This window comes from Ailuropoda melanoleuca, chromosome 16 (genome assembly GCF_002007445.2).
Source record: "Ailuropoda melanoleuca isolate Jingjing chromosome 16, ASM200744v2, whole genome shotgun sequence".
NCBI classification, from domain to species: domain Eukaryota; kingdom Metazoa; phylum Chordata; class Mammalia; order Carnivora; family Ursidae; genus Ailuropoda; species Ailuropoda melanoleuca.
The window spans coordinates 37,888,620-37,916,608 of NC_048233.1; the positions used below are offsets into that span (position 1 = coordinate 37,888,620).

The 27,989-nt window shown below is 48.2% G+C and overlaps 1 protein-coding gene and 1 long non-coding RNA gene across 3 annotated transcripts; one reads left to right on the forward strand and one right to left on the reverse strand.

Annotated features, from left to right (window-relative positions):
* The first annotated feature begins 25 nt into the window (after nucleotides 1–25).
* On the forward strand, nucleotides 26–27,989 carry LOC117796664. The gene is made up of 3 exons (XR_004621245.1): nucleotides 26–259; nucleotides 3,123–3,394; nucleotides 27,838–27,989. It is a non-coding gene; the product is annotated as an uncharacterized LOC117796664 (long non-coding RNA).
* On the reverse strand, nucleotides 11,728–26,024 carry ENDOU (endonuclease, poly(U) specific). 2 transcript variants are annotated; one of them, XM_034645211.1, is made up of 10 exons: nucleotides 25,810–26,024; nucleotides 21,103–21,225; nucleotides 18,857–18,928; nucleotides 18,271–18,405; nucleotides 17,654–17,825; nucleotides 17,060–17,259; nucleotides 14,201–14,314; nucleotides 13,456–13,562; nucleotides 12,551–12,693; nucleotides 11,728–11,862 (listed from the first exon to the last, which is right to left on the reverse strand). In XM_034645211.1, exons 1-10 carry the CDS (start codon nucleotides 25,862–25,864, stop codon nucleotides 11,742–11,744), a joined length of 1,242 nt encoding a protein of 413 aa, XP_034501102.1. In that variant the 5' UTR covers nucleotides 25,865–26,024; the 3' UTR covers nucleotides 11,728–11,741. The 2 variants fall into 2 exon arrangements, with proteins under 2 accessions (XP_034501102.1, XP_034501101.1); XM_034645210.1 differs by lacking the exon at nucleotides 21,103–21,225 and having other exon boundaries at nucleotides 25,810–26,017.

Here is a 27,989-nt window from a genome sequence, read left to right on the forward strand (position 1 = left end):
TGCGCCTTCTCCCGGTGGAGTTAAAGAATTGACAGGTGTGTTAAACGCAAATCTGACGCCTTGCCTGCTTCCAACGTGACTAAACTTCACGGGAGATAACCCCAAAACTGCAGAGTCATCCTGACTCATTCTGATTCCCAAAATAATAACATCTTGAGTATTAACTTGGAATCCCCTCAAAACAATTTTAGCCCGAATATTTGCCTTGCGGGTGTCTGTAGGTTACGACCTTTGTAAGCATGATGATCATCCGAGAAAGGTACTGTTTCAGACTGTGTAATCTTGGAATTCTGAAAATTGTGCGCGGTTGTTGTTTTTCCCCTTTAAGCACCTGTATTTGGCAAACCAGTTCGTCAGTCTGACTCTTTTCGCCTTTACAAGTAAACTCTCTAAGTGTATCTACATCTGAGTCTTCCTTGGACGTGTGTCAGTATTAAGGTATGTCTTTAGATGTGCCCTGGCTTACAAAGAAGAAAGAATGTGAAGGTTTTAGTGCTTCTTGCTTTTGCTTAATGTAAGAGTGAGCTTTCTTTCATTTTCATGACAACTCTAAAATTGTAAAACAAAAATAATGTCAACAGTCCACAAAAACAAACAGAAGCAAACAAACCTATCGGTTGAAACAACTCAATGATCTCAAACATTAGTCCCAAAATCCAGTTCAGCGGCTCAGTTTTGGCTGAGTTTTGGAATCATCTATGGAGCATTAAAACAAAAACAAACAAACAACAATAAAAAAAAAAAAATAGGGGCACCTGGGTGGTTCAGTCCGTTAAGCCTCCCGCTCTTGTTTTCGGCTTAGGTCATGATCTTGGGTTCCCGGGATGGAGCCCCAGTCAGGCATCCATGCTCAGCAGGGGGTAGGCTTGGGAGTCTCTCTCTCTCTCCATCTTCCCCTCCCCCCTGCATGCTTTCTCTCTCTGTCTCTCCCTCGCTCTCTCTCTCTCCCTCTCTCTCTCTCTCTCCAAAATAAATATATCTTTATTTAAAATACTGATTTCTAGGTTTTGTCCCTAGAGATTCTGATTTAATTAGTGCAGCCTAGGCATCATGATTTTTAAAGCACAAAGACAGATGTGCCTTTGAGACTGGGAATCACTAATCCAGGGAACGGTCAATGAAAAACACCCTGAGGTCCTCTCTTACAAGGTCATATTATTAGCTCATCTTTCCAACTGTAAAATTATACGGTATTTTTGTATTTTAACATCATAGTAGTCAAATCATTAAGTATCATCAAAATATTTACTAATGGAATGACTTTTTTGGTTTTGTTAGATAACTGAATTTTCAGAGTTATTTTGTGTCTTAAAATTAATCTAATAATAAACAATTTTAAAACAGATGTTGATTTATGGATGTTCTTAACAAAAGCAATTGTATTTTTTTAAATGAATTCTGCCATAGTTGATTGAGATGAGAGAGAAGGGGGCAGCCGGCTGCTCTAGTAAAACCTCAGAGACCCTTGGGTGAATCCTCCCTTCTCTGTCTCCCTCTTAAATCACATAATAGATAGTTTCTTAGTGAGTACAAAGCATAGTGAAGGGAATTAGTCGAATGGTCTTGATGGCCATTGTTACCTAATTCTGAGGCTTGCATTGTTCTACCAAAAAACAAAACAACACAAAACAAAAAACCTATGCCTCAATGTAAGCCTTCTCTCTTCTGAGCTCAGACATGAGCCGTCTTAAGTTCTTTTCTAGATTACAGACCTCCCCACTTCTGTTGACATGTCTTCAAATGGTTTTCAACAAGACTGATAAAATATGCCTTCCTTTTATGTCTTTTATTAATTTCTTCTTTTTTGAAAAAGATTTTATTCATTTATTTATCTGACACAGAGAGAGAGAGAGTGAGCACAAGAAGGGGGAGTGGCAGGCAGAGGGAGAAGGAGAAGCAGGCTCCCACCTGAGCAGAGAGCCTGACATGGGGCTCGATCCCAGGACCCTGGGATCATGACCTGAGTCGAAGGCAGGCGCTTATCCAACTGAGCCACCCAGGTGCCCCTATTAATTTGTTAGTGTGAATAAACTCCAGTCATCTCAGTTGCATTTATTGTTAACATCTTAATAGTCATTTTTGAAAAGATACCTCTTTTCTTAGTGAAAATATGTATGAATGTTTATTATCACAAGAGTAAAATGCTGCAATTAATGATTATGAATGGTGTCAATTTTGTCAATGGTGTTAATATCCAAAACAATTATTGAGATCTTTCAAATAGCTAAAGAAGGAAACATTATGACAGTTAATATGAATCTTAAGAGAGGGAATATTAGCTAAGTAGCTTTATTTAGCAAGAACACCTATGAACCTCGGGCCTTCCTGTTACAAACCGTATGAGGTTTGACTGCATGTAAGATAAAGCCCAGTATAGGAGTGGCTTAAACAGGAGAGAATAATATTTCTCTCTCAAATAAAAGAAGCCTGAATATAAGCAATCCAGGGTTGCTGTGATCATTCCAGGGTCAGACCCAGGTACCTTCTACCTTACTGCTCTGTCTTCTTCAGCACATGGCTTCCCTGGTGGCTGCAGACGGAGGCTCGAGCTCCCACTATCTTATCTTCAATCCAGAGAGCAGGAAGGGGCAGAGTAGGAATAATGGTACCCCCTGCCCTTTAAGAACTCCCTTTTGCATCCCACTGGCCAGGACTTAGACATGTGGCCACTCCTGGCTGCAAGAGGAGTTTTTACTCTTGGAAGTCATGTTGTTCATCTGAAAACTAGGAAATCAATGATTAAGGAAAAAGAAGAGGAGAGCAGATATTGAGGGGAAACCAGTCACTTCTACCACAGGCCTTCATAAGTATTTTTCAAAAGAATAACAAATGGGGGGGGAACCTGAGTGGCACACTCATTAAGCATCTGCCTTCGGCTCAGGGCGTGATCCTGGTGTTCTGGGATCGGGCCCCACATCAGGCTCCTCTGCTGTGAGCCTGCTTCTTCCTCTCCCACTCCCCCTGCTTGTGTTCTCTCTCTTGCTGGCTGTCTCTCTCTCTCTGTCAAGTAAATAAATAAAATCTTTTTAAAAAAAAATAATTATTTGAAGTAATAAGCATATTATTTTATTATATTCTTTTTATCTCACAACATAACGGTAATGTTATCCCCATTTTACCAGTGAGGAAGCTGATCTGAATCATTAAGAAATTTGCCCGTACGGCCAGCAAGTGACAGAGCTTGGTGAGGTACCTGGGCATTCCAGCTTCAGAGCCAGCACCTGTGACCACCGTGTTCTCCTGATTCCTTGTCTTGCTCATTTGGCTGTGAGCTCCCCTGAGGAAGGGCGAGATGAGGCCCTGGTCCACCCATCTGCACTCTGTGACTTGCCTGAGATGTTCCTTCATATCTGGCATTCTCCTAGCATCTGTGCCCTACGTAATCTGTTGACAGGTAAGAACTTTCTTAATTTATCTCTCTAGGACCTCCTCCTCCCTCACTGGGTCAACTTCCACAACAGCAGAAGCTGTATCCAGGAGTGTCCTTACATTTCTTGTGGATTGGCCTAGGGGGCTGGTTAGCGGGGCTGGGGATCACCAGTCTCCTTTTACTGCACCCCATAATCTATGTACAATGCTCCTTCCACGCTCTCAAGACTTTATTTTTCTAGAGAAGTTTTAGGTTTCCAATAAATTGAGATGAAGGTACCAAGATTTCCCATATACCTCCTGCCCCCACACATAGATAGCCTCCCTTATTATTAACATCAGTCACCAGAATACTACAATTTTCTACCAAAAATGTACTTAACGTTGACACATCACAGACACTCAGAGTCCATAGTTTAACTAAGGCTCACTGTTGGTGTTGTACAGTGGTTCTGGACAAACTTATAACTACTATATATCTCCCATTGTACTGTCATTCAGAATATTTGCACTGCCCTAAAAAGCCTCCGTGCTCTGCCTGTTCATCCCCCCCCACTATCTGCGTCTCGGGCATGATCTTTTCTATTGTTTCCATAGTTTGCCTTTTCCAGAATGTCATATACTTGGAATCATACAGTATGTAGCCTTCTCAGATTGACTTTTTTTCACTTAGTAATATGAATTTAAAATTCCTCCACGTTTTTTCATGGCTTGATAACTCATTTCGTATGAGTCTGAATAGTACTCTGCTGTCTGCATGTACCACGGTTTATTCATTCACCTACCACATTTTGACAATTATGAGTGCAGCTGCTATAAATATTCACATGGGTGTTATTGTGTGGCCAAAAGTTTTCAGATCCTTCGGGTAGATACCAAGAAGAGTAATTGCTGGATCATATGGTAAGAGAACCTTTTTGTTTTGTTTTGTTTTGTTTTGTTTTGTTTTGAGAGAGAGAGAGAGAGCACGTGCAAGCGCATGGGAGCGGGAGGAGGAGGGGGGACGGGGGACAGAGAGAAATGTAAGCAGGCTCAATGCCCAGCATAGAGCCCGCACAGGGCTTGATCACACCACCCTGAGATCATGACCAGAGCTAAAATCAAGAGTCAGTTGCTTAACCAACTGAGCCATCCAGGCACCCCAAGAGTATGTTTTGTTTTGTGAGAAACTGCCAAACTCTCTTCAAATGTAACCGTCCATTTTGCATTCCCACCAGCAATAAAGGAGCGTGCCTGTTGTTTCACATCTCCACCAGCATCTGGTGGTGTCAGTGTTCCAGATTTTGGCCATCTAATAGGTAGATAGTGCTATCTTGCTATTTTTAATTTGCATTTCCCTGATGAAATATGATGTGGAGCATCTCTTCATATTCTTATTTGCTATCCGTATATCTTCTTTGGTAAGGTGTTTGTTATGGTCCCATTTTTTTTTAACCGAGCTGTTTTCTCCTTGTTGAGTTGTGTCTAGACTGATTTTTTTACATGTAGATGTCTGGTTATTCCAGAATCTTATTGAAAATAATACTTAGCTCCATTGTATTTCCTTGACTCCTTCATGAAATCATTGAGTATACTTCTTTGGGTCTATTTCTGGGCTCTCTATTCTGTTCCATTGAACTATTGGTCTTTTCTTTCACCAACACCACACTGTCTTCGTGACTGTAGCTGTATAGTAAGTCTGGAAGTCTGGTTCTTCTCCGATATTGTATTGGCTCTTCTGGGCCTTTTACCTCTCCATATAAAATTTAGAAATGGTTTGTTGACATCTATAAAATAACTTGCTGGAGTTTTGAATAGATTGAGTTGGGAAGAATTGACATTTTTACAATATTGGGTCTTCCTATCTGTGAACATGGAATATCTTTCCATTTACTTATTTTTACATCTTATTCATGAGAATTTTTTAGTGTTCTTCATAAAGATCTTGTGTATATTTAGTTAGGTTTATACTTAAGTGTTTCATTTTGGGGGTCGCTAAATATGAATGGTATTGTGTTTTTCATTTCAAATTCCACTTGTTCATTACTGGCATATAGGAAAGCAACTAACTTTTTACATATTAACCTTGTATCTTTTAACCTTGCTATAATTACTTATTACTCCCAAGAGATTTTTTTGTTGATTCTTACAGATTTTCTACATAGACGATCATGTCATCTGTGAATAAAGATATATTTCCCAACATGCATAACTTTTATTTCCTTTTCTTGCCATATTGCATTCACAAGGACTTCCAGTTCAATGTTGAAAAAGAATAGCGAGAGGGGACATTTTTGCCTGCTGCCTGATTTTAGTGGGAAACCTTCAAGTTTCTCAGTATTAAGTATGATGTTAGCTGTAAGTGTTTTGCAGATTATTTTTATCAAGTTGAAGAAGTTTCCTTCTATTCCTGGTTTACGGAGAGTTTTTATTATGAATGGGTGTTGGATTTTGTCAAATGCTTTTTCCACATCTATTGATATGATCATGCAATTTTTCATTTTTGGTCTGTTGATGTGCTAGATTACATTAATTGATTTTTAATGTTTTTTTTTCTTTTTAAGATTTTATTTATTTATTTGACAGAGAGAGAGAGACAGCCAGCGAGAGAGGGAACACAAGCAGGGGAGTGGGAGAGGAAGAAGCAGGCTACCAGCCGAGGAGCCTGATGCGGGGCTCGAACCCAGAACGCTGGGATCATGCCCTGAGCCAAAGGCACACGCTTAACGACTGCGCCACGCAGGCGCCCCTGATTTTTTAACGTTGAACCAGCTTTGCATACCTGGAATAAATCCCACTTGGCTGTGGTATACAATTCTTTTTATACTTTTTTGGGTTCCACTTACTAATATTTTGTTGAGGATTTTTATGTCTATGTTCATGAGATATATTGGCCTGTAGTTTTCTTTTCTTATAATGCCTTTGTCTGGTTTTGGTATTAGTGTAATGCTGACCTCATAGAATGAGTTAAGAAGCATTCCCTCTTTTTATATCCTCTGAAATAGACTGTAGAAAACTAGGTAAATTTCTTCCTAGCCTATTTGATAGAATTTACCACAGAACCTATCTGGACTGGTGCTTTCTCTTTTAGAAGGTTATTAATATTATTTATTTACCAGATATAGGCCTATTCAGATCATCTATTTCCTCTTGTGTCTTTCAAGGAATTCATTCATTTCATCTAGTTATTAAATTTATGAGCATAGAGTTGCTCATAATATTCCTTTATTATCCTTTTAACTTCCACAGAATCTGCTGTGTCGTTCTTCTCTCATTTTGATATTAGTAATTTATGTCCTCTCCTTTTTTCTTAGTTAGCCTGGCTAGAGGCTTATCAACTTTATTGATCTTTTCAAAGAACTGGTTTTTAATTTTATTTTCTCTATCGATTTCCTGTTTTCAATCTCTTTGACTTCTGCTCCAATTCTTATTATTTTTCTTCTATTTTTCATTTTTCTCTGCTTTTTCTAGTTTCCTAAGGTAGAAACTCAGATGATTGATTTTACATCTCTCGGCTTTTCTCTTTTTTTCTTTTTTTTTTTAAGATTTTATTTATTTATTTGACAGAGATAGAGACAGCGAGCGAGAGAGGGAACACAAGCAAGGGGAGTGGGAGAGGAAGAAGCAGGCTCATAGTGGAGGAGCCTGATGTGGGGCTCGATCCCATAACGCCGGGATCACGCCCTGAGCTGAAGGCAGACGCTTAACGACTGCCCCACCCAGGTGCCCCCTCTCTCCTTTTCTAATATATGCGTTCAGTGCTATAAATTTTCCTCTAAGCATTGTATCTCACAAATTTTGATAGGTTGTATTTTCGTTTTCATTTAGTTCAAAACACATTAAAATTTGTCTTGAGTTTTTTTCCTTTACTCATGTTATTTAGAAGTGTGTTGTTTAATGTCCATGTATTTTATGGTTTTCCAGTTCTCTTTTGTTATTGGTGTCTAGTTTAATTCCACTGTGAGCTGAGAGCAGACATCGTGGTATTCTATTCTTTTGAATTTGTTAAGCAGTATTTTGTGGCCTGGAATGTGGTTTATCTTGGTGAATGATCCATATGACTTTGAGAAAAATGTACATTCTATCTTATTAGATGAAATAGTCTATAGATGGCAATTATATTCAGTTGATTGATGGTGTGGCTGAGTTTACCTGTATCCTTACTGATTTTCTGCCTACCAGGTCTGTCTGTTTCTGAGAGAAGGATATTGGCATCTCCAACTATGATAGTGGATTCATCTATGTCTTCTTTCTGTTTTATCAGTTTTTGCCTCATGTAGTTGCAGGCTGTGTTGTTTGATACATACATGTTAAGAATCATTACATCTTCTTGGAGGGTTGATCCATTTAACATTATGTAATGCCCTTCTTTTTCCCTGATAACTTTCCTTACTTTGAAGTCTGGTCTGTCTGAAATTAACATAGCTATGCCTGCTTTCTTTTGATTAGTGCTAGCATGGTGTATTTTTCTCTATCCATTTACTTTTCATCTATGTGTATCTTTATATTTAAAGTGGGTTTCTCATAGACAACATATAGTTGGTTCTTGGTTTTGATCCACTATGACGATTTCTTTTTTATTTGTTGCATTTAGACCATTGACATTCAAAGTAACTATTGATACAGTTGAATTAATATCTGCCATACCCATTACTGTTTTTTTATTTGTTACCCTAGGTCTTTGTTCTGATTTTTGTCTTCCATTCACTTTCTGGTTTTTATGCTTTTAATTGAGAATTTCATATGATTCCATTTTTTTTCTCCTTTCTTAGCAAATCCATTATACTTTTTACATTTTTTTTACTTTTTTTACTTTTTTTAGTCATTGTCCTAGAGTCTGCAAAATACATTTACAACATTAATCCGTGTCTACTTTCAAATAACACTATACCGCATCATGGGTAATGTGAGTACCTTATGATAACAAAATAATCCTAACTCCTTCTTCTCATCCCTTGTACCTGCTATTCATTTCACTTATATATGAGGATAAATATATATGTATATTTCTGTAATACCTATATGTATATAAGTGTACATAAATACATGTGTACATGCATACATAACATATATAATTGAACACATTATTGCTGTTGTTATTTTGAACAAATTGTTGTCTGTTAGATCAATTAGTAACAAGAAAGTAAAAGCTTTTATTTTACCTTCACTTTTTACCTCTTTGATACCTTCTTTTTTCTCTATGTAGACCTGAGTTTCTGATCTATGTTATTTTCCTTCTCTCCAAATTTTGAAATTTGGAAATTTTGAAAATTTCTTGCAAGGCAGGTCTATGGGCAACAAATTCCCTGAATTTTTGTTTATTTGAGAAAGTCTTTATTTCTCCTTCCCTTTTGAAGGATAATTTTGCAGGGTACAGAATTCTAGGTTGGTGGGTTTTTTCTCTCAACCTTTTTTTTTTAAGATTGTATTTATTTATTTAGAGAGAGTGTGTTTGCATGAGCAGGGGGGAGGGCAGAGGGAGAGGGAGAGAGAGAATCTCAAGCAGACTCTGTGCTGAGCGCAGAGCCTGATGCAGAGCTCAGTCTCTTAACCCCAAGATCATGACCTGAGCTGAAATCAAGAGTTGGACACTCAACTGACTGAGCCACCTAGGCACCTTCTCTCAGCATTTTAAATATATCATGCTATTCTCTTCTTGCTTGCATGGTTTCTGAGGAGAAGTCAGATGTATTTCTTATCTTTGTTCCTCTGTAGGTAAGACTTTTTTTCCTCTGGCTTCTTTCACAGTTATTCTTTATCTTTGATTTTCTGTAATTTGAAAATGATATGTCAAAGTATAGCAGTTTTTGACATTTATTCTGCTTGCTGTTTTCTGAACTTCCTGGATCTCTGCTTTGATGTCTGACATTAATTTGGGGACATTCTCAGTCATTATTGTTTCAAATATTTATTCTGTTCCTTTCTCCCTTTCTTCTCCTTCTGGCATTCTCATTATGTGTATGTTACACCTTTCATAGCTGTCCCACAGTCCTTGGCTATTCTGTTTTGGTTGTTTGTCGGTCCTTATTCTCTTTGCTTTTTGGTCTTAGAGGATTCTATTGAGATATCCTCAAGCTCAGAGATTCTCTCCTCAAATGTGTCCAGTGTACTAATAAGCCCCTCAAAGGTATTCTTCATTTCTGTTACAGTGTTTTCATCTCTAGCATTTCTTTTTGGTTCTTTCTTAGGATTTCCATCTCTCTGCTTACATTGCCTGTCAGTTCTTGCATGCTGTCTGCTTTATTCATCATAGCCCCTAGCGTATTAATCATAGTCACTTTAAATTCCCTATCTGAAAAATTACAATATCCCTGCCATGTCTGTTTCTGATGTTTGCTCTAGCTCTTCAAATTATGTTATTTTACCTTTTGATATGCTTTGTAATTTTTTTCTTGATTGCCAGACATGGTAAATCGGCCTTTGGTAATGTGGGGGCGGGAGGAAGCGTTCCACAGTCTTGTGATTGTGTTTCAGTCTTTTAGTGAGCCCATACTTCTGAACTGTGAACTTCACAAGTGTTTCTCCATTTTTGCCCCCTTTGTGTGGAAGAGGATGGCTAACGTGGGTGGAGTTGGCTATTTCCCTTCCCCAGGTCAGTTAGGCTCTGATAATATTCTGGCAGGTTAGCCATCGGCTAACAAGTTTCCCCCAAGGGCAGGCTTTGTTAACGAGGATAACGTGCTCTGGCTATTTCAAAATGGTTCCAACTCTCCTCCCTGTGCCAGAAGCCCAAGAAGGTTTTTCTCTGATGCACACTACGGGGACCTGGCGGAGTTCCTAAAGATAAATCTCACAATACGGTGGCACCCCCCTATGCCGGGGGCCCCTGGAGTTCGGAGTCTGTCTGCCTCTCCTTCCGGCAATTCATCAATTGCAGCTCAGATTTTCCTCTCCTGGCACTGGTTTCTACAACGGTTTTCTGCTTGAGAGCCTCTGCTCCAATAAGCTTTTCTTTCCAAGCTTATTCCAATCTATAGTTGCCTGACTTTCCAATCTTCAGGGCCATGGTTGGCCTGCATCCTCTCCTCTCTTGCAGATCCAAGTGGAGTTGTTGATTTTTCAGTCTGTTTAGTTTTTCACTTGTTGTTAGGATGGAATAGTGACTTCCAAGCTCCTTATATGTGGAACCAGAAGTAGTACGTACCCTCCTTCTACTCTTCACATTACAAATCAACCAGCAAGAATTCTCTTCCCCTCTTGGCTAGAGAGACTTGATGAGTCCTCAGGGACTTGCAGTTACCACATTCTGCACACCATCCTGAAGAGCCTCTGAAGCCAGTGGCATCGCTCTCTGCTCCAGGGAAAAGGCAGGGAGGGAGGCAGAGAGCTGAGGGGGGTCACATACAAAGAGGAGATGGAGTTCAAGTTTTCTTAATGACTTTAATTGGAGACTCGAACCCTGTAAACCATAGTTCAAGCCTAGTTCTGTGCAACAGTGTCTGGTTCTCCCTGAGGTCACAGGAGGAGAAATGCATAATTGAGGTTGGAACAGGGATCCTCACTCTCCCTGGTCTTTAATTCCAGAGGAATTCCAGCAAATGGTGGCTGCTGGATGAGCCTTATAATTGTTAATGTCACCAAGCTATAAGTTCCTTTCTTCAGGTGCAAAATCTTCCTCCTATTTTGGGGAACTCTTTCACAAGCTATGTGGATCAGAATGCACCTCTGTACCTTCCCTAAACATCTACAAGTAGGAAGCTTCTTGATGCATTCACTGAGCTGGCTGCAAAAACACTCAGGCCTGGAGAAGTTCACTCCCTCCCAAGCTCACTCACTGTGTCAACCCACTATCCTCTCCATCAAGCCTCAGAGTTCTCCCAGACCCTGTTCTGAGAGGATGTAACCCTAGAAAAGACCAAATACCCACTGCTTGATTTCCATGACCAGAGTTCTTTGGGGCCCCAACATAGGGCTGAATTGCAGTTTGCAAAGCTGTGTATGATAACAGCCATTATAGAAACCTTGAATTTTTATCTGCTGTTCTTTTTAAGAACAATTGAAAACACCTTCACAGTAATGATATCATCAGGTTTGCCCTCTCACCAACTCCAAAAAGAAGAAAAGGGGCAAACCCCTTCCCTTTACATTAAAAGGAAACATGAGACCTGGAGAGGTCAAGGGCTTGTCTATGGTTTCACTTCCCATCAGGGCAAAGGGCTACGGAGGGCTCCCATCTTCTCTGTCTGGACTCTAGTTCCAAAATGCTGGAGCACAAATATTTGACTGTTTCTCTGCATTTGTCTTATGTGTGTCTTTTCTCTCTTAACCATAAGGGCATTTCTAGACTTGGGAATCCCTCCCAGTCTCCTCCAGCCTCCTCCAGCCCCGAGCAGATAGCCCCTGAGTCCTGCAGGAACTCTCACTGCCCTCATGGCTCTCTCCGGCTCCAAGCTCTATCGGGTGGAAGACACCACATAGGCTGTGGCGATGTATTTCTTGCCGTTTCCGTAGGTGGACTTGTCCCAGGGATACGTCTGGATGGCCAAGGGATAACCACCCAGGCTTAACTGGCACCTGTGGGGAAAGATGCCCAAGTCATAGGGGCCCACCTCGTCTCTCCTTGCCTGTCCCCTGACTGGGAAGATGAAGCCCAAGCCATGCAGAAGGGCTCCACTTGGACTTGAAGAGCCCCCAGGAGAACTGCCACAGCTCTCTTCAGCCACTGCCTCCTGCTCCCCATGCGCAGGCGGCCCTTCAAAACCTACGCCTTATTTTCTGTCTTCTTAAAGAACACTGCTCTTCATAGTTCCCAGAGCAATATTCTAAAATCTCAGATGCTAGAGCTGAACCCCTGGAAATTAAATGTCTGCTTAGGGTTGCAGAAGCAGTAGGACCCAAAGTCCTCAAATGTTAGAGGAGATGAAGCCCAGTGGTTTCTGGCTATACTCTCTGGGCTTTGGGGTTTCCCCAGCAGCCTTGGGGACCCAAGAGAGAGGCTTGGAGCACGAGGGCAACTCCATTTCTAACTGTTTTATATACGAAGGTTCTGCATAAGGTTTCAGGTGGTGGTTCTGCCGCTAAGATAAAGTTTGGCAACCACCAGTCTTATCTAACAACCTCATTTCCCAAGTGAGAAAACTGAGGTCCAGAAGGGTGATTTGTCGAAGCCACTGTGCCGCAGAGTCCAGCTCTCCTGCTGTCCCGGCCGAGGACAGCCTGTGGCCCCAGCCAGCTCGCCAGGCCTGGCTGGCCCGGTACTTACGCTTTGCCCGGCCTGGCAATGAAGCAGAGGGAGTAGAGCGCAAACTCGAACTCAGGGCTGCTGCCAATGAAAGCTGAGCCCACTTCCTTATAGTAGCCGTCCCAGCGGAACTGCATGGCTAACACGTCGGGGTAAGAATCCCACTGCGGAGAGTAGCAAAGGGGCCTGGTGAATACCGAGCGGAGTCTGACACAGAGGTGGCACGTGGTAGCCCTCAGCCAAGATTTGCTGATGGCCCGTTAGGGGCCTGTGTGAGTTTTCTGGGGAGCCTGGATTCTTTACACGGACCGAGGAAGCAGTCTGCCCTGCTAAGGTGCCTGAGCCCTCCTTGGACCCTCGGTGTGGAGCTGCCGGTGTGCATCTCCCCGAGAGGCCAGAGCCAGCTCCTGTGACTGACACCAGGGCAGCGGGGACCATGCCTGTTTCCTGTGGCCACCACTTGTGGAGCAGAAGGACAGTTTTGTCCCCAAATTATTAACTGGCACAGGGCAGCAAACGTTTCTTTTTTATAAAACGTAAGGAGTTGAACTCAGACTAGCCAGGCTGAAACTTCCAGCCAAGGCCACATTCTAAGGAAGTTCGGGCAGGGGGTCATTACACATCTTTGAGTCTTGTCTTCCCCTCTAGGATCCTCCCCTGCGCCCCGCCTCCCCTCCAGAGAAAGTGCTCTCTGCCTCCTGCCCTCTGCGTCTCTGGAGCCTTCGCTCTTTAGAAGGGACTCTTGGGGTCCTGGCTGCCTGAACCCACTCTCCAGCAGATAGGGAAGTCATCTTCACCACCCCCACTAGACGGCCAACGAGGGTCAGGGTAGGAGGCAAGTCCGGCTCCCAGGAGTGTAGGGGGAGGGCAGGAAGTCTGGGTACTAATAGGCTGCTCCAGCCCACGGGTCAGTACTCGGTACTCACAGGGCCGTCATAGATGTGACTGTAGTAGTCAACCAGGCCCTCCTTCTCCTGCATGTAGAAGCGGATCCAGTTATGGAAGCCAGTGACCTTGCCTTTTTTGATTTCACCTATAAAAAAGAGTTCAAGGTGGGTGATCTGGGCCTCCCCTCCAGCTCCTTTTGCCCCTCGCATGCCAAGGCTGTCCCCCTTCTGCAGACTTTGGCTCGTAGAATGCATACTCACTTAGCCTCTTACACCAACTCCCCAGCATCCCACACATCCCCAACTCTCACCTAAGAAAGCCCTCCCCGCCCCCTTTCAGCTCAAGCCCTTGGGAGAATTCCTCCTCCCGGTTGGCTCCGGGTGACCAACCTGGGATATTCCTCTCAGCCATTTCTCCAGTAGCAAGCCACACTTGGTGGAGCTTTATTGGGGGGGGGGTAGTGGGGAGAAAGACCATGGCCCTCTTGGAAAGCAGAGGACCATTCAGAAGTAGCCAGCCCTGCCCCCAAACACATCTCCCTTCCTATGTGTGCCCTTTGGGAGCCCCAGTGTCTGATCTCCTTTCCCCTTAAGATACTCCAGAGGAGACTATTCCTCAAAAACGGCTCCTTGGACACCTCCGTCTTGGCTAGGGAGTGGACATGTCCATCCCTGCTAGTTGGCTTGGCTGCCGATTCATTGGTGCCTGATGCTGCCCTACTCCTGAGGGAGGCTGTCTCTCTTCATTTGTCCAACTCCTCCTTTCCACGCAGAATGATCCCACCTGAAAAGACGTGTTCAAAGCCACTTGAGTCCTCCTCCTCATTGCCTCTTGAATAGAGCCCAAACCACATGTTCTTCAAGTCACTGACAAACTCTTGTTCTGAGATGTAGCGGTCTGTGGGGAGGAACATGGAGCACCTGAGAGAGGGGAAGGCGAGGCCAGGTCCCAGGAAGCAGGGAAGGGCGGCCTGCTCCAGCGCATCAGGAGACACGGGGCTTCAACCAACGAATGTGTTCAGTTTTCCATTCAATAACTACCCACAGTGCACCTGTTCTATGCCAAGCCCAATCTACAGGCATAGCAAGGACAGGATCCCTGCTTTCACGGTTTCCGTTCCAGGAGAAAAGACAAATAATAAACAATATGATTGCAGATAAGTGCTATGAAGAAAATAAGGAAAGTATCCCAAGATGACTGGAGGTGGGGTTGGGATGGGGTTGGGCTCTTCTAGAAAAGAAGATCAGAAAGACCTCTCTGAGAAGGTAGCACTAATCAGAGACCTGAAGGATAAGGAGTCAGCCACACAAAATCTGGGGGAAAGAGTCTTCCATGCAGAGGGAACATCAAGTGCAAGGCTCTAAGATGACCTGGACTTCGTGTTCAAAGAGCTAAGGGAAAGTCAGTGTGGCTGGAGCACAGCACAGGGGGGGTATCTGGACAGGAGGTCGGAGGGGTAGGCAGCGGCCAGGCCTCATAAGCCAAGGCAAGAAAGTTGGGTGTCAGTCAAATAGTAGTAATACAAAAATATTTTAGATTTACTGACTACATTCTATGTGCCCAGACTGTTTTAAGTGCTTTCAGTCCTCACATTGAATCTTCATGTAAGGTCGATCCTAATTATCCCCAATTTAGAAATGAGGAAATTGAGGCATACCAAGGTTCTGTAACTCACACAAGATCACACAATTAATAAGAGGTAGAAACAGCACTCGAGCCCATGTGACCATGACACACGGTAACTGGTCTCTTAACGACTTTATATAGTTTCTTAGAGGTGAGAGAGCCACCGATGGGCTTTAAGCAGGGGAATTATGTGAGAGCTTTGTTCTTAAAGGCTCACTCTGGTCGTGTATATAAAAAGGCAGTGGTGTGTAGGCACAGCAGAGAGACCAGTTTTGAGGCTAACACTTTGTCCAGGTCGGAAGCAGGGGTGGCAGCCGTGGACGAGGGGTGAGAAGCGGGCAGATCAGGGATAGATTTTGAAGGCAGGCGTGGCAGACGTTACTGATGGGGGAGTTGGAGGTGGGGAACCATGAGGTAAAGAGAAGAATCGAATGGACCTCCTGGGGTGTGGGCCTGAGCAATGAGATCAACTATGATGTCATTGATGGGGCGGGGAGGACCGAGGGAGGAGGAAGGGGTGGGAATCATGAGTTCTCTGAGTAGATGCCATGAGACGGCTGCATGAGATGTTGGAGAGGCAGCTGGGACCCAACGGGAAAGTCGGGGCTGGAGTTCTAACTTAGGGAGCCATCGGATACTGGCTGTCCGCCGCTCAGAATCGTGTGTGGGTACCAAAAAGATACCAGACATTTCCATCCTTTCGAGGACTTAAAACACAGTCAGAAAACGAGACAAAATGTACACAAAATAACAGAGAATGGGTTCTCAGCCTGAATGGCTACCACTTACCTGGTGCTAGGCTTCCCACTGAGTGTTTCTCATGCATTAATTCGCCAAGACCCCATTTCACAGATAAGGCTCTGGCAGCTAAGATAATTTGCCCATGGTTGCACCAACAACTGGCAGAGGCTCTCTGGCCCGAGGCTACTTGGGGTTACCCACCCCCCAACCCTTGACCTCTGAGGAGATGCTGAAAGCCAGCGGTGAGCTGGGCCAGGTGCAGCGTCAGCCATGTGGGATGTGAGCTAGAACTTGAGGGACAATCTGGATTTGGACAGGGAGAGAGGTGAGGACAGGAGAAGGAACAGCCTGGGCTCAGTATCGGACCCCTGGGTCCCAGACCCGGCTCGGCTCACAACTTGCGTGGTCTCAGACAAGTCAGCCAGCCTATGCGGACCTCCGCTTCTCTCTAGAAAGCTGGGGGGCTGTCCTCACAAGATTCTCGCTTGTGTTTGCTGCAGAGGCCACCAGGGGGCGGTGCGGGATCGTGCTCTCTTTACAGGGGCTGCCTGCGCGGCACCCACTTTACCTAAAAACCCCTAAAAACTCACTGGTAAGGGAAGGCAGGCAGATGGAAGGCAGCCACTCCGGGCAGGGGGGAGACCTGGCCAGAGCTGCCCATGAGGCCCAGCCCAGCTGCCTGGAGCTCAGGAGACATCTGCAGGACAAGAACGAACACAAGCCCCCCCGCCAAAAACTCCTGCCGCTCCAACCTTTTTCGGTCTGATTCAAATGTATCCCTCTCTGGAGCCCCGCTAGCCCAGAACCCCTCCCGGGAGAACGTCCCTCTCGGAGCTTTTGGTGATTTTCTGTTGCTGTTTCCCCAGCAAAAATGTGGAGTGAGCCAACAATCCTTCCTGGACCTGGAGCAGGCAGGAGGGGCATCAGGGACCCTCCGTGAAATGGGGTGGAGCAGGGTGACTCCCCGACCTGCAGAGACCCTGAGACTGCAGCAGTGAGTGGTGGGGATACACCAGGCAGCTCAGAGTAAAACAAAAGAGAGGTGACTTCCAAGCCAGACAGAGGCTTCTGCCGCTCCTTAGGCCCATGGTCTCTCCCGGGCTCCTCTCTGGCCCCCTCCCGACCCCTCGCAGAAGTCCGCTGGCCACCACACAGCCCCCACCGGCTCTCTTCCCCTCCCCACCAGGGAGCCCCCGGGGGGCCAGGCTGTCCTGCAGACACACACCGAGTCCTCAGCACTGCCTGGGGGGGGGGGGCTGGGGGAGGCTCACTCACTCTGGTGACGGAGGAAGCCATAGAGCTCCTTCATGACCGCAGTCTTCATGACCTCTCTGAGGAAGGCATCCTGCTCGGCCAGCTGCTGGCCGTCGAAGTGCTCCCCGCGGCCCGTGGCCCGCTGGTAGTTGTTGAGGAGGCTGATGAAGGCCGCGTAGGTCGGCTTGGAGAACAGCTTCTCGTTGACATATGTGAAGAGCCTGGGGGAGGCGGAGGGAGGCCTGAACGAGGAGCAGAACCCCCCACCCCCCCCCAGGGACGGCCAGACAGGCCAGGGCGGGCACGTGAAAGTGGGGTCAGGAGCAGTGTGGGGGCTTCAGACCCTCTGGAAGGGTGTGCATGAGGTCGCTCTTTTCTTCTGCTCCAGCTCGTGGAAGGTCAGTTCTATTCGCAGCCCAGTCAATCACAGAAACCCTCCCGGCTGGACACCCACAGTCCCTCAAGATGGCTTTCTTTGTCTTTGGAGACCTATTTTCTTCTCTCCCTTTGATCCTGCCTGCCCTGAGGAGAAAAGAGCTGAGGCTTGGAAAGAAGCCGAGCTGGGGCGGGAGCAGGGGTGAGGGGCCCTGTGCAGGAAGAGTGAAGGGGACTCACGGCTCTGGGCAGCGGTCCACTTGGTCTCTGGTCTCTGAGGGCAAGATGCGGTTTTGGCTGTTGAGAATGATGTCTTCCTTCTGGGCTTTGTTGATGTCTGCCCGGTAGATCTTCTCCGAGATGCTCTGTAGCCCCTCTTTGGTTATGGCGTCCCTGCTGTAGGAGAAGCCCTCTAGGAGGGGTGGGGGAGGGGCTTCTCAGTCTGTGTACCCCTCCCCTGGGCACCTTCCAGAAGCCGGCAGCCAGGGAAAGAGGCTGCAATTCATCACCCTGGTGGTTGGAAGGCAGGGGCCTCGGGCCTAAAGGATACTTAAAATCGGCACAGGGCTCTGCCCATAGAATATCCACACTGCCCCCTCATCTGGGAAGGTTCTCAAGCTTTGGCAAGCACCAGAATCCCCCGGGGAAAATCCCCAGGGGAGAATCCTACAGGTTAGTGGGCACCACCCCCCGAGTTTCTGATTCAGTGGGTCTGGGGGCAAGCCCTAGAGCTTCCCGTTCCCATACATCCCCAGGTGATAACTGATGTTGCTGCTCCAGAGACCGCACCTGGAGCACCATTGCTCTGGGGAGTTCCTCCGTCTCTGGGGCTGTGCTAAAGGGAGCAGGGGACTGACCGTGGCCACACAGGCTCTCGAAGTCCTTGCAGCAGTTCCCAAACTCTGGGCAGCGGGCGTTGCAGTGGCATGGCTGGTGCCTGTCGAAGGCCTCGTGGCAGCGGTACCGGCAGGAGCTGGGCGCCGTGTACAGGTCTAAGAGGACAGGGAGAGGTGTGTCCAGGGCAGACCCCTAGAGGTCGCTTCGGGCCGCCAGCTGGGTCCCCCCTCCCCCCAGCCTCGCCCTCCACACTCCTATTGAAGATCTCCGGGGAAGGAAAACAAACAGGCTGGGTTGGTGCACACCCTCCACGGTCAGGAAGCCCTTTCCGAGAGGCCAAACTCTACTTTCTGGCCTGTTGTTTTTATAATCTTCCCACTCTAAAAATAAAATCTCTTCCACTTCCCTCCATAGGCCTCAGACTCCCTTTCCTGCCTACACCCCAGGCTGCGAGGCCAGGCCCTGGTACCGCCTCCCGGTGCTGGGGTTGGGGTCCGTCTGGCTCAGGCCTATGCCTGCTGCCACTGGGACGGCTGCCTCCTCCTTGTCACCTCTCGCGTCCCTCCTCCTGTAGCCTGCAGGCCCCCTTTAGAAAGGCCGACTCACTGCTAGCCGGGGCCTCCAACACCTCTTCCTCCAGCCCCAGGAATGGCTCTGGCTCTTCGGGGTCCTCTTCCACTGTAGGTCAGAGAAGCAGAGTCACCAGCCACCCTCGAAGGCTCCCTTCCCCTCATGTCTGATGCTCAGGTCCCCCAGCCTCCGCGACAAGCAGTGCGGTGGAAGAAAATACAAAACGGGCTGAGGCACAATGAACAAGGAGACAAACTGAAAATGGAAGACAGCAGGGAACAGGACTGAAAACTGTTACAGAAAGTGACAAGAATTTCCCCAGGTGACAACTCTCCTTGCCACTTCAGCATTCTGGTACTCAGTGTGCCTCCCTGGATTGCAAACCCTGATTTGGGTATGACTTTTCTTTAATGTACGTTGATAGGTGGACAAGCTTGCCCTTCTCCAAATGACAAGGCCCTCACTTAGGAACATCCCTTACCTATAACAGCTCCCAGTCACAGTCAAGGGTGAACTCCACCCAGGCCCTCTGGGACTAAGAGCTGTTTCCTGAGATACCAACTTCCCTTCTTTCTTTACACTTGGCAATGGCCACAGAGACTGGGGGGAGGGAGTGTTCAGAAAAGCACGTTCATGGTGCTGCCCTGTGCCCTTGGCCTGCCCGCTGTGTGACTACGGCCCAGAGTCTGGGCCGAGCAGCGTGGGTGGAGTGGGGATGGGGAGGAAGAGGCAGGGTGCTCCTAGGGACTTTGAGCTCCTCTCTGGCACGCAGAGGGGGTAATTTCCCCCAAGGAATAACACTTACAAAGTGATTCAGAATCCGTTAGTGAGTTTGCTGGATTGTGTTGTGTTACTGCCGTCAGAACCACAGGGCAGGTGGTTCCCTCAGCCAACACACATCTGATCATTCACTTGTGCCGGGCTGTGTCCTGATTGCTGACAATCCACAGGGTTCTTTACTCCACCAATGTTATGCTAAATAGACTTTCAAGGGCTGATTTAGAGTCTCAAGCATCATCCAGATTTTTTCTGTGGGAAAAGGATTCTGAGGTGCAGATCAGAGACTTGAAGATGGACTGGCTCCTAAGCCAAGTATTGTCTGTGCTGTGAAACACCAGCCCGATGGTCCAGGGTGAACAGGCTCTCCTGTGTCTGCTGAACAGGGCACAAGGCAGGGGAAAAGGGCAAGCTCTGATTCTGGCACTGAGCTCTGGACCCGAGTTTCCCTCCCTGGGCCTGGTCAGCAGAACTTCTGCTGGTATAGATGGTGTTTTCATGTAAATTCCTTCTGGGTAGAAGCAGCACAGTCGCTGGGTCAGCAGATACCGCCTTCGGGAAAATTAGGAAAAGGGACTCCTTTCTCCTAACTCTTCACCAAGGCACATGGATTGCCATGGACTCAATTTTGGTTAGCTTGCCTTCTCAGCCAGGTGCCCTTGTGCAGTGCACAACCTGCACAACCATATATGCCATGGTCTTGCTGGCCATTACCTACCATGGCGTTAGTGATCATGTTTTCCAAAGTGAGAGTCGGGGCACCTGGTTTGACAGTGAACTTAACAAGGCTTCATGTCACAAAGGAGAAGACCATTTATCTGGCAGTCTAAAACACTGGCAGCATCCAAACAAGGGGATTATTCAAAATAATTTTTGCAAATGATTCCTTTAAAACTATGTTGTTAGAGTAGCAGAGAATTGTTTCTGAGAGGCTTCTGAGAGCAGTGCATGTCCCATTTAATCACTGGACAGGGAATGACAGATTGAAGATGCCACAGCCGCTCAGTCCACTCATAGGAAGTGTGGTGTAAATCACGACAGTCACTGTGATGTTGTACAGGCTTCCTGGTGGCAAGCAAGTTGGAAAGTTCGACTCCATTCTTACACTTTTGTGATGTAAAGTGTTGAATTACAATTGGTAATGGGATACATGCTATATTATTGTTTGTTACCATTCTGCTGTCTGGGGAATTACTTAAATTTCCAAAATAGTATTGTTAATCCTGAAAGTTCAGATAGATATTGCAGGTAAATAACATCTATTTTCTTTTAAGTTGGGGTTTTACACTGGGGACATCCTAGACTACCTGGGACAAGTAGTGGCTAAATATCTGACCTTTGTGCTGCCCCTCAGTGTCCTCATTCGGGCCCCTGGAGCCCTGTCATCAGTCTCGACCCCTACTCTGAACTGCTGGACACCTGAGCCAGCGTCCCTTCAGGCAGTCTGGGCGCAGACGCGGCCTGGCCCGCCGTGCCTCCCAGACCCTTCACCCCACAAGGAGCACCAGTACACAGGTGCTCAGAGTCTTCACAGCAGTCCCCATGCCGGGGACACTGGTGGTCGCACTGGCAGGCAGCGTCCCGGTGAAATTTCTCGTTACAGCGAGATGCACAGGACTCCAATTTTCCTACGGGCAGTAAAGGTCACAAACTCAGCTCTGTGAGAATCCTCTCCTCCTCATCAAGGTGCCCCCTGCAGTAGGGTTTGCAGACAGACAGGGGCAGAGGCCCCTCCTCGCAGGGAAGACCGCTGCTCTCTGCAAGGGGGAAATACACGCGCAGCCTCCCACGCGCCAGAAGCCTCGTGGCCACCCCCCACCCCCCACCCTACATTGCAGGGCTCATAACATAGATGAGGACCACAGACGACTGCTGAGCGAGGCGAGACCCCTAATAGAAACAAGTAAAAAAGCAAGGAGGCCGTAAGAATTGGTGGGGACCGTGACAAACTTGGAAGTGATGCTCGGCCTGAAACTGACAGCCACTGTCAGCTCCGGCTGCTCCTGCCATGTTGGGATACAGGCGCAGTGTCGTTACAGCCTCTAGTTTTTCCAGAGGAGCCTTCATTTTTATGTGAAGTTTTCCAGTTTTTTAAAAATTCAGGCAGATCAACGAAAGAGGTCGGTGGGCTGCTTGTGACCCACAGGCCACTGTTCATCTCTCACATAGATGAAGGTGAGACACTGCTGCCCCAGTGATCCCGCCTGCCCTCTCCCCTGTGACACCCCCTTCCTCTCATCCTGTCCCTTTTATGTCTTCTGCTGCTTTGTTCGTTGTTCCCTTCGCCTGGTCTCCCCTGCATCCTGTTTCGCCCAGGTCCTATCTTTCTGTTTCTTCTAGTCCTTGGAACGCGTTTGAATTAGTTTACACTTGGGTGGGGAACGAGGCGAGTATGGGTGAGAATTGGATTCTGGAATGGGACCCGTTGTGTAACCACAGACCACATCCCTTACTCCAGCCACATGGCTTGCAGAAGCAAACTTTTGGTCACAAGGGGCATAGACAAAAACTTTGAAAGAAATGGAACAAACCCACTACCACTCCTAAAAACACAACCCCCGCCATGCCCACCCAGCAAAGACAGTGTGGGGAGCACACCAGGGTGACAGCCGGCTTCGGGGGCCCTTTCCTTCCACTTTGAGCTTTCAGAGTAATTACAGAGTCTTTGTTTCCACTTGAGGCTCCTGAGGTTTGGATTTCGCGAAGGCTGGGTTTAGGGGCCAGGCTGTGGGCGACAGCGGATGTCAAGATCAGAGTCAGAGTTGCCATTAGCATCGGAATTTGTATGAACGCAGAAACTGAAACCTAATCGGGGCCAGAGTTAGGATTAGTTAGGTTTAGATTAACAGCTACGGTTGGGATTTGGGCTTGAGTTAAATTTATTGATAAAATAAAAATTTTGTATTACTGTTGGGCTGAGGAATGAGGGAATAGGAATGAGGGAATAGGTTGGGCTGAGGAATGAGCCACTTCACGGCTGAAGAGTGTGTCAAGATTAACAGAAGAGAAATTATCCCACATTTGCCTGAGACTAGATTTGGGGTTTGCTTCTGGGGGTGATCCCACACCGGCACAGTATCTCAACTGAAACCTGGATGGGGTGGGAGGTGAATAGTAAGGATGTGGGCTTAGTTACTGGTTTGGATTCTGGGATTAGGGTTTACGCTGTTGTGTTCATGCGGGTGGCGTAGCAAAGAGTTTGAGAACCTGGACTTTGGGCCAAAACTGCATGGGGCTGGAATTCTGGTTCTGCTGCTTTCAAGCTCTGAGATCTTGGACAAGTTATTTGACCTTCTGTGCCTCAGTTTCCTTATCTGTGAAAGTGTCAGGACCATGGAGTCCGTCTCCTACAATATGTGTAAGAATTAAATGAGTTGGTATTTGTAAAGCGCTGAGTACAGCGCACAATACATAGAAGCACGTGTGCGGCTTAGAGAAATAAACAGAGATCACGGGGCATGCCCAGCTGCGGTGTGGCAAGTGTGCAGACGGGCTGGAGCAGGCTTCCCTGTCCACACACTCCATCTAGCTGACTCCCTCCTGGGTTTCAGCTCTGCCATCCCTTGGACTGGGGTGTCAGTGCATCTATGCTGCTCACAGTTTCCTGGCTCACGTCATTGCTGGGAGCCTGTATTTACATGAGCGAGGTGTCAGGTCAAGGGTAAGCAGGTCCTGAGGCAGCCTCAAGTTGTGTCCAGGGCCTCCCACGTGGCCAGCGAGGCAGGCCTTTGATCCAGTGGGTTGTCCTGAAAAACAACCAGGCCCAAGGCCTCTTGTCCTTTCAGGCTCAGGGGGACTCCTCTTGAATCTTAAATGATGCTCCCTTGGAACCTGAATGCAAGACCTTAAGGAGAACTTTTTAGGCCAGGAGGAAGGCTCGGTCAGCTGCCTGCCCGGTCAGCCTGGCGGAACACCCAGAATCCGAGAGGAGAAAATTCGGACAAATCAAGGCAACGTTCACAATGGGCCAGATCAGCAGAGCCCCAGGGAAGAATTCACTTCATTCCGGCTGCTGGCACCAGCTGAGAAGGGCTCCAAGTGAATAGTCAGCTCTGTGGAGCTCAGGAGAACACCCCCACGGCCCTGACTGAGTGGACTTTTTCATCTCTGTTCAAGAACTCTGTCCCCAGTAAGAACCCCCTTCCAGGGGTTCCCTGTAAACTTAGTCTGCTTCAAGACGACCTTGGGATTTGAGGGTGGAGGGGAGAGGTAGGAGGGACTTTTCCTTGTGGGCGCCTCACTGTGCTGTCCTGGGGACACTCAGCAGGCTAGTCACCCTGACTCCTCACTCCCATGTCCCCGCCCTGTGCCTGTGGGCCGCACAAGGCTCTGTGTGAGCCTCGCTCAATGGCCAGGCGCTGAGTCACTGTCCCAGTGACCACCTGCCTCATCTCTCTGAGCCTCTGCCTTCTTCATTTTGGCCTTGCCTGTCTCAGACTCAGGCTTTCCCTCCATTTCCTCTTGAAAAGCTTAGGGCCCCCCTGCCTCATGAGACGCTCCATTTCTCTGCACTCTCCAGGACTTCGATATGCCAGAAGGCCCACTCCCTAGCCATGCTGCCCACCAAGAAAGGCTGGTCCCAAGCCTGGATGTCCCCCTTACACCAGCACTCAGCCCCTCGGAGGGTGGGGTCACCATCCTACATCTGTGCCTGTCCAGGCGCCCCAGATGCTATTTCCCTGGAGACCCAGTTGACCAAGAAATTCATTTCCAGGACCAGCTTCCTGCCCCCATTCCCCTGAAACAACCAAGGTCCAAAGGCTGGCAGTGACTCCTCCATATGATTCATAGTCTTGCATCTAAGTTCTGAGACGTTGGCACTAGGCTGGACAAGAGCTGAGCCTCTGCCCGCCCACGTTAGGGAAGAAGGAGGCATTGCCCACTGGACCCACACGCCCCGTCCATCCCACAGCCAGATCAGATCACCCCCAGGCGCGAAGGCCCCACCTGGCACTGCTAGAGCCAGTGTCGCCTCTGCCCCCGGCGAGGTCTGCCCCGGGACCCAATGTCTCAAGTCGCTCTCCTCTCCTGAGAGTGGGATGTGCCAACGCAGCGGCCACTTGCTCACATTAAGTGAGAAGTTCCCATGGCCTCCCTGCTGGCCGTCCACCACCCAGGGCCCCGACAGAGCTGAGTCCCAGCTGCCCTCAGTTGCTGCCAAAGTAGAGGCACATGGTCCCTCCCAGCGCAGGGGGGCCTGGGAGCAGCTTTTTCCTCCAAAGGTTTCCATTTGGGAATCCCAGTACGGGTCTCCTTACACATAACCTGACTGGAAAGGAGGAAGTTTCTCCCAGGAGTCTGTATAAGCATAATCGTAACCAAAACCCCGGTTTCTCGAGCTCTCAGTCCGCGTAAGGTGCTTCTTACACATTATCTTAATTCATCCCTACAGCAGTCTTATTTAGGAATAACCTGGGTTCGGTGGGGTGGGTATCAAGTTCTGATTCTTTCTCCTCCGGGCAGAGAATCCTCCCCACACCTCTCAGCTCAGCCCCCTCCCTTGGCACTTGTTCCTCCGCACCCATTAACCAACGACCAATGAACACATCACCATCAGCATTTTACACAGCTACTAAAGAAAACATTGCTGTCCCCCTGCCTGTCCCATCCCCCGCACAGCTAGTAACTGTGGGCCGGGACCCTTCTGTGGGCTCTAGTTCCTCGAACTATTTCCTCGAAGGCCCGTTCCGCTGACCACTCCTACAGCCTAGAGAGCACATGACCCACCTCTTGGCCGGGGGCTTTTCCGGTTTCCCCCTGAGCCTGCCCATCTCCTGAGGCTTTATCCAGAGAAAGGTCCCACCCCAAACAAGCCGACCCACCCCTGGGCAGTGGACGGAGTGACCAAGGGCAGCCAGGCCCCTCCAACCCAGCAGGCCACAGCCCTGGCATTATAACATACAGCAGTGGCACAGACAAACCTTGGTGAGATCAAAAGTCAGGTTGGACTAAGGGATGTTTGGGTCTGGTCCTCCAAGGACTCAGGGAGGGGCTTCCATGACATTAGTCCAACAGCCCTGCAACCCCCTTCACACAGTCCCCTCCACCCCAGAGATGACAACTATACTCTGACAGGGATAGGTCTAAGGTGCTCCATGGCTCTAGGACAGAGCTGACCCTCCCTTGTCCCACTCTGCTCTCCCTCTACCAAGTTCCCTAACTCTCTGCTGCTTTATGCAGGACCCTTTCACCCCCACCAGATAATGACTTACCGGCCCAGGCCAGGCTGCAGAGTATGGCCACTATCAGGGGCACGCAGGCCCTCATGGTGCCCAGTTGGAAGCCAAAAGGGGATTGGCTGTTGGACTTTCACTAGTCAAGGTGAATGTCACAGCTCTCAAATGAGCCTTATTGCCCAGGCTGATCCTTTTAAAGACATCGGAACTTGTGGATCTGGTACCTCCAGATCCTTCCAGGAAGAAAAAGGGAAGGGAGGGACCCTAGATGGATAGGAGGGGGAGAGGGGGTGGGGCCCTACAGCTGTTTGAAGCCAGAGGGAAGGTGACTAAGCAGGCAGGTAATTCCAGATGTTTAGAATAGGTAATACTAGCCGTAGCCAGAAAATAGGTCATGTAAGCAGGCACAGCAAGATGGTCCTGGTTTGGGGGTGTTCTCTGTCCCAAGTGGGAGCACTGATGGACTTGTCTCTGGGTGTTCCCCTCAAACACCCACCTCCCTGCAGGCTACTGTCCTGACCTTCCAAGGAGCTACAGGCTGGCTTCGTCTTTGAGTTCCTGATGCTAACATGAGGAATAGAGTAAGGCAATCATTCCAAATCTGACCAGCAGCGAAGTGCTCAGGCAAGCGTTAGTGTGAGCTCAAGGAGAGATAGAGGAGGTGTGGGTCAGAAACAAGGGCTACTCTTATTAGCAAACCGCACGTCGCTGAAGCACCCCACAAATAGTAGGCAAATAGTCTCTAACTCTTACTGAGTCAGCGTCTCAGCTTTTCACAGTTCAGGTTCTCATAGGTTCCAGCTTTACAAGGTCAGCGGTGGCTGAGAGGCCTTAGAGACAGCCAGAGGACCCACCCTTCCTCTCCTGGGGGCCCAGGAGCCCACTCCCTTCATCCCCTACTTACACTCGTCTTCCCAAGGACCCTCTCCAGGGAGGTGAGGCTTCTCGATGCTCCTTCCTCCCCAAGTCTGAGAGCAGAAGCACAGCAACATGGGGCTGCCAGGATCCCCCTCCTATTAAAGGTAAAATCTGCTTAGTAAATTGCCCTTTGCAGAAAGAGTACTGCATGGAGACTCTGCCCTCTCAATAAAAGAAAACCCTCACATAAAAAGGCAAAATTGATGAACCATCGAGACTACTCTATAGTGACTTTTCTCTAGGGGTGAAGTGGGGGGGCCTGTCCTCCTCAGCCAGTGTGCCTGAAAAGTGGGATGCTTCCTCTCTCTGACCTCAGTTTCCCCATCTCCGAAATGACGGGGTCGAATCTGACAATCCCTGCCAAGTTCATTTCAGGGCTTCCCGCCCATGCCCAGGGTGAGCCGTTGCAGTAGGTTGGGGAGAATACTCCCTGCCCCGGTCTCTGTGTGGAGATGAGACCCCACACGGAGCTCCGGGGTGCACAGGGCAGCCTGCGGCGAGCCACCTTGCAAGAGACTCACAGCAGGAGCACAGCTGACGCGTCAACCTGGCCCTTTCATGGAGGGAAGCTGGTTGGAGGAATAGGAGCAGAAAGGCTGCTTGTCCTGCTCCAGCGGCCAAGTCCAAGCGGAGGGCGGGCTGCGACCGCGGCCAGCGGGAGCCTGCAGCCTCTGGGGGCTGGCGGCGCACACCCCGATCTCAGGCTCTGGTTAGTTTAGGGACTAAAGGAGACAGTCACTGGCTGGGCCAGGAGAACAACACCTCAGAATTTGGGATGGACAGTGCCTTCCAAGGCCCCGACTGGGGGGACCCCCACTCAGGCCACAGGTGTGGAGTCCAGCCCCCAGCAGCCCTACTGTCCAGCTGAGCTGCCTGTGGGTGGAGCTTCTGGGCAGGAGCGCCTCCCTCCAACAGGGGAATTTTAGGTCAGGAGCAAGGCTGGGAGCTGGGGGACGTTTGACACTGAGCCCATAGAGCCAGAGGGCGCATCTGAGGAGCCAGGTCTTCCCAACTGGGTCCTCCAACAAGAACCGCAATGCCAACTTTAAGGACATGCCGGGGTGTCACATGCTTGAACCTCCTATGCGCTCTCTCCTTTTCTCTCACTACAACCCATAATAGTACTATTGTTATCCTCATTCACAGAGGAGGAAACTGAGGCACAGAAAGGTTGGGAAGTACACCCAGGAGCGCATCAGTAAGTTATGCAGCAGGGCTTCCCACCAGACGCCATCCTAACGGGCACTGATGCCACATTGTCGCACACAACGGGTCAACAACCACTTCATCACGCCGGG

Bases quoted from the DNA above. Each gene is read 5' to 3' on its own strand.
- ENDOU (XM_034645211.1), bottom strand. From the start codon at position 25,864: ATGAGGGCCTGCGTGCCCCTGATAGTGGCCATACTCTGCAGCCTGGCC. The intron at 14,315-17,059 runs GTGAGTGAGCCT...TCCTCCCCACAG, and splicing joins TGGCTTCCTCCGTCACCAGA to ACCGCTACATCTCAGAACAA. The intron at 11,863-12,550 runs GTAAGTACCGGG...CTTTCCCCACAG, and splicing joins ATTGCCAGGCCGGGCAAAGC to GTGCCAGTTAAGCCTGGGTG.